Raw genomic sequence first — 6,174 nt, 5'->3', positions numbered from 1 at the left:
ACACACTTATCTCTCGGGGTCTCAATACTACAAAAGTTTACGAAATTAAATTGCGCATGGTTTGAAAATACCAAAATATCCTGCGATGATCGAGCATCGTGACATGTATCGTGCAGTTAATGTGATTCTTCTACAAAAGTATGTTCCCACTTTTTGCGAGATGTTTACAGTTTCTTAGACTAGAGTAAATTAGCCAAACAGTATAAAAGAATCGAAAAATAAAGAAAAACAGTATTATTCTCGATATGCTTTTAAATCCAGATATTATGTAGGAATTACGGGTCGCATAGTACGTATATTTAATTTTGAGTAAAACTAAAAATGTGAAAATTTCATTTTTCGACTTTAGATTTCTTACATTTGATATGAGTGAAATAGAGCTTTTTATTCTGGAAAGTATCAAGCACATATTACTGCATTTTTTTTCAGTTATGCATTATACATTCCGTTCCCTCGGAAATATTAGATTATTTTTTCATGATGCTTGAAATCCCTCAAAATTTTTACATTTAAAAAGGAGATAAATATATATTCGGACGTTGGAGAGAAAGATTCTGAATGCAAAAAGTACAAGTATGAACAGATAACTAATTTATATTATTAATAATAAAAAAAACGATCTCATATGCGATAATGATTGATAATTAACACAGCTCGTACATTTTACATTTTATCAAGCTAAAGAAATAAAAGAATACTGTTTTGTTATTGCGCGTTGTGTACAAACGCTCGGTTGATTTTCCGGAATGGGACAACTTCGCCGATTCTCGCCGAATTTCTCGGCTTCAAGCGCGTCGCTGTTTTTTTGCCACTGTTTTGCTCGGCGCTTTTTCTAGGAATCCTGAAATATTCTAGGAATCCTGAGCGTTAAAACACGTCGACCAATTGCGTTTTGATCAATTCTTACTTTCCGTAAAAGTCGATAAATCTACGAAAACATGAAGTCGTGATTAAAGTAAGATAAAATTTGATTAACTCAAGTTAAGTTATGAGTATATTCGTAGAGAACTTGGAAACGAAGAATTATCGAAATTATATTCCGATAATTCTGAAAAATTACATTCTTGTTTATCAGATTGTTAGCAATAATAAGACAGAGATATCTTTGCGTCTTCAACTTTATAAATGATTTATTGTTCGATATATTCGTCTACCGTTTTATACTGTAATACGATTTCGATGATTTGCTATTAATTAATATACAGAGATATATTATCGGATTATCGAGCTGTGTTGGGATTACAAGATTTAAATAGCCAAAATAGAAATGCGATTAATCTCGACAAGACTTCCTGTCGCAAAGACTTTAGGAAGATGTATTTAATGATTAACTGCTAATTTCGACGCAGAGAGCTGTCTGTTTCATCCTTTTCATCTTCCTTATCCACTAATCTATAACTCTACATTTTCTTCCCATTAATTTTCGTTTGACAATAGTGTACTCTTTAATTTTTTGTGCGAGTAACCGTAGTTATTTGACAGGCCGCGTCATGTCAAGAGAAATAAATTAAAACAAGTGCTAGTTAAAGAATTTACGATACCAGACATACAATTGATGTTAGAATGACTCTTGGAAATGCTTTTTTGTGTAATTGTATCATCCGGAAAGATTTATTACTATATAAACCGTGGCACGCCGTGTTTCTTAACATGTTTGCTGAAAAAAAAAAATCATTTTCAAATTGATAAAGGTCGTAATATTATGAGGATGATTTTGCGGTATTTTATGTATTCTAATAATGGATTCCCCTCATCCCTGTCTCTTAAATTTCCTGCATATTGAAATAATGGATCCTCAAATTCGTGGTCACACACTGCGAATCTCGTAATCCCAATATCTCGATAATCCGATAATATATCTCGGTAGGTATATTAATTAGTATCGAATTATCGAGATCGCATTGTATTGACACGGTCCGTTTTACAATCCGCCCATAAATCTGTTTTCGTGAGATTTTTGTCATAAATGTAACATGGCGGAAATTAAAGACAACAAAGGACGCGCGTTACAACATATATGTAATTTATTCAAATTTAAATGTATGTGTGTTTATGTATGTGCGTATGCGAAATAGTGTGTCTCTTTCTCTCTCTCTCTCTGTTGTCTGTCTGCCTGTCTCTGTCTCTCTCCCTTTCATTCTGTCTATCTTTCGCTACCCTCCATTTTCCAGCTCATAGGGATCAAATTTTCCATATCCCGGCTTTTCCGCATTTGTATAGATGATCCCTCTACGGTTATACATCAAATTTCAATGTTTTATTTCCACAGTCAATATGTAAAAATAAATGGATATTGTGTATTTATCGAACGATTATTAATATTGATGGCTTTGTCGCAATATTAAGCCATCTATTATTCAACGTTAATTTATGACTTTTACTGTACGATCAACGTGATTGAGACACTTTTTGTTTAGGCAGCCTCCTGTAAATATTTATCCCCATATGGAACACGCGAGATAACAGCGATGAAAACGAATATTAAAATATTAAATGCATTATCAATGTATGCATAAATATAAAATTACTAGGGGATTATTTTTTCTCCACTTTTATTTTTGACACTATCTATAATATATACCCAGATAGCACATTGCAGAAAATTAAAAAAAAAATTCAGTCGCATGTCATCAATTCGGAGTTAATTTTCAGATGCAAAAGAATTCTTTTTCTAGAAGATTCTGATATAATTCTTTTGTACCTGAAAAATAAATAAATTCTCTTTAAACTCTTTGTGGTATCTGAGTATTTAATTATTAACTATTTTTCGAATTAGCACAATTCTATATTTTGAATTATAATTATATTCCGAATTACTACTTATTCTCAATTTACATTCTTGTTCGAAAAACGAAGAGAATGGTCGAGCTAATATAGGGTAGATCAACATCGGTGTAACTGTGGCCCCAGCTCCGTATATACACTTTGAAAATACTTTGAATTATTGAGAGCTTAGAATTGATCGATTTGAGTTAACGGCAGTATATAATAGCGTCAGCGGCTGTAATCCAACAATAGTAATTGTACTTTAATTGTTATTATTGCTAAAATATATCAATTGGTTTTTCTTGTAAACGTATAAAATCACTTGTACATCAATTCCAATATATTATTTTGAATATAATTTTTAAAAGGATAGACAAATGAAACGTTCCGTCAGAATTTGCGGCAAATAATTTAATTACGCAAAAATGTCGTTTGAGGAAACTTGTATATCGAAATCGGCTGTTTAATAATTGTCGAATCCATCGTGTCGCAAGTTTGAAAGCCGGGATTAATGTCGGCAGACGGTAGATTGCAAACGCGAATTGAAATTTGAGAAACGTGGCATTCAAAAATTTCATATGATGTTTGTCGAACGCCGCGGTAGATATCACGCAAAATTTTCGATTCCTCTTGTTACAATCTTTCATATTGACTTAACCTAAAACTGATCGCACGATTATGAATGTTATGATTCACGTGTGACAAATGTATAAAATATATATAATGTACACATTCATTAAATTGTTGTAACATAATTAATAGGTATAATTAATAGATATCAAGTAATTTCATAAATTGAATAATTCGCTCATTTTAATACTTTATTTATATTTTAGAATATTCTTACATTTATTTATAATAATTAATTTTTCTCTCTCGCTTCTTTTTTTTCCAATGTCACCTATATACACTTCTGTAATAATTAATACATTAGTAACGTTTATCGTTTTTTTTCCTACTTAAAACTCAATATTTTGCAGCTATTTCATAACTGCAAAAAAGTGCGTGTAAAAACATGTTTATGTTTATTCCTGCCTCAAGCGTGTTTAAAAAAACATTTGAAAAACACAGCCAGCGCCATCTGCAGATTGAATCTCGACGCATAGTCGGTAAAATCAGGAATTATCGTCTGCTATGCTCTTCCCTCACGTGCGTCCGCGACGGGCAGCAAATTTTGAGGTTATGTTTTGCACGTGCAGCGACATATGAATTACCTATATTTAGAGTTAGTTATTTGTCATCGCGGACGAATCGAATTATAGAGAAGTTGACTCGTGCTTAGATTCGGGCATTGTGAGACATCTTTTTTTCGTGAAAACAATATGCAGGGGACCGGTGACGAGGTCGGTGAAAAGAGGAAAGTTTGGTCGGAGGAGGAGCGTCTGGAGCTCGCCGCGAAATTGGACGCCGAGTTGCACGAGTATGTAAATAACTTGGAGAAGAAGAGTTACGCGGAGGGATGGCCGGAGGACAGGTGGCAGGAGGAGATGGAAAAGCACCCTTTCTTCATGAAGAAGCCGCCGCAACCCGGCGACGAGCTGTCCCCGCTGATGGAGGGACTGCAGCAGCTCAAGTACGGAGAGGATGAGAATACTCCCGAAGGTACGTTCCTCCACGAAACATGCGAGACCACTCGCTGTACTTTGTTCTTAGCGTTGCTTTGCTACGCAAAGCACACACGTTGCTTCAGTCTCCTACGCATGGTATTCATACGCGTACACTTAATGCAGAATTGGCAAACAATTACAAGGAGGATGGAAACTTCAATTATAAGTACAAAAAGTATCGCCTTGCCATTCTTAGTTACACGGAAGGAATAAGAACCAAGTGCAAAGATAACGACTTGATGGCTCAGCTTTATAATAACAGAGCCGCCGCACATTTCATATTGCAAAATTACAGGTAAACGAGCCTTCCGATAGATTGCATGATTGAATGATTAATCCTAATGTGTGGAGCTTATATTTTAATGTAATAAAAATTACAGATCATGCTTGAATGACTGTAAATCGGCCTTAAAGTTCAAGCCGCAATATCCGAAGGCTTTGAGTCGAGCTGCCACTTGTAGTTTTCACATTAGAGATTATGATCAATGCATCGATTTGTGTGACCAGTTCCTTGGTCATAGTCCAACCGATAAAACGATATTGAAGTTAAGATCTGATGCTGTAATTGCAAAAGTAAGTCATATTAAATATTAACATAAAAGTTAAGTTATGAAAGCATTAATTTCCATTCTTAATGTCGACTGTTACTTTGCTCTTGAAGGAGCGTTTGCGAAGAGACAAGAGGAAGCAGGAAAGAACAGAGAAAAAATTAGATAAGGAGGATGAGAAATTGTTAGAGACAATTTCTCAGAAAGGTATTACTTTAGAATTGACGAATGATAGACAAAAGCTAGAATTAAGAGATCTAGAGCCACAAGTACCGCAAATAGCGCAGAGTAGAGTGCACTTCGACGAGAAGGATAAGCTTGTGTGGCCAGTGATGATTTTATATCCAGAGACTCAGCAAACTGACTTTATACAAAATTTTCACGAAGATACATCGTATGTTTTTTTTTCTCGAAATATATATTTTATGTCATATACATATAATTATATCATTAAAATACGTTTTTAATCGTTTATAGATTAATCGAACAGCTAATCGAACTATTCGAGGAACCTCCCGAGTGGGATGTAAAACATCGTTATACCATAGAAAATATAAACGTATATTTTGAAGGAAAGAACAAATGTTCCGCTCATAAAGTAGACATCCAACTAACGTTGGGCGAAATATTACGAGACAAACAGTGAGTTTATCAGCAACGTTTTCTAAGTAAAAGCGTAAGCCGAGGATTATTTTTTAATGTCAAAATTAATCTTTCAGGTTCGTAGTTCGTGGTGGTACACCGGCTTTCTTGATACTCGTAAAATCTAGTGAATATGAGAAACATTTCTTAGCAAATTACTAAGTTTCTGTATTATTATATGTATATTGTACATATCATATTATATACATTGTTAATTGAAAATTAATTGAACTTTACATAAATGATGTATACATTTTATGTGTTTTTGTAGAATAAATATATATTTTGAATTTTTCTCATACAAAACTTGCATATGATTTGTTTCACATGTTGAAATTTAGAGCAAGCAGATCGTACACATATGTATATAATTGCCAAAAATTTGAGGGCTGAAAGAAAAAAAAGTAGCTTTCCTAAAAAGTTTCATCTAACACGAAGACCCGAAAAGGCTTCCTTCGGAAGGTAAACGCATGAGCGAAGACACGGTTAAAAATTTATGATCGTCTCTGGGCCGTATAAAAAAGTAGAAATATCAATGCGCTTCTTAGATACAAAAATTTATCTGATTGGTAAAAGTTAAAATCCGGCGAGCTTTCCTTTGGCTGAAACGC

General features: G+C 33.9%; 1 protein-coding gene across 2 annotated transcripts; it reads left to right on the top strand.

Annotated features, from left to right (window-relative positions):
* Nucleotides 1–3,880: 3,880 nt before the first annotated feature.
* LOC105457128 (tetratricopeptide repeat protein 4) lies at nt 3,881–5,802 on the top strand. Of its 2 annotated transcripts, none has more exons than XM_011701608.1 (6): nt 3,881–4,368; nt 4,497–4,661; nt 4,747–4,946; nt 5,035–5,315; nt 5,399–5,563; nt 5,641–5,802. In XM_011701608.1, the coding sequence occupies exons 1-6, from the start codon at nt 4,089–4,091 to the stop codon at nt 5,723–5,725; spliced, it is 1,176 nt and encodes a 391-aa protein (XP_011699910.1). In that variant the 5' UTR covers nt 3,881–4,088; the 3' UTR covers nt 5,726–5,802. The 2 variants fall into 2 exon arrangements, with proteins under 2 accessions (XP_011699910.1, XP_011699909.1); XM_011701607.1 differs by having other exon boundaries at nt 4,497–4,668; nt 4,754–4,946.
* The last annotated feature ends 372 nt before the right edge of the window (nt 5,803–6,174 follow it).

The sequence above is a fragment of the Wasmannia auropunctata genome, unplaced genomic scaffold (genome assembly GCF_000956235.1).
Source record: "Wasmannia auropunctata unplaced genomic scaffold, wasmannia.A_1.0 LD335365.1, whole genome shotgun sequence".
Classification (NCBI taxonomy): domain Eukaryota; kingdom Metazoa; phylum Arthropoda; class Insecta; order Hymenoptera; family Formicidae; genus Wasmannia; species Wasmannia auropunctata.
The sequence above is the reverse complement of the archived record's forward strand: the minus strand, read 5'-3'. Positions and strand labels throughout refer to the sequence as shown.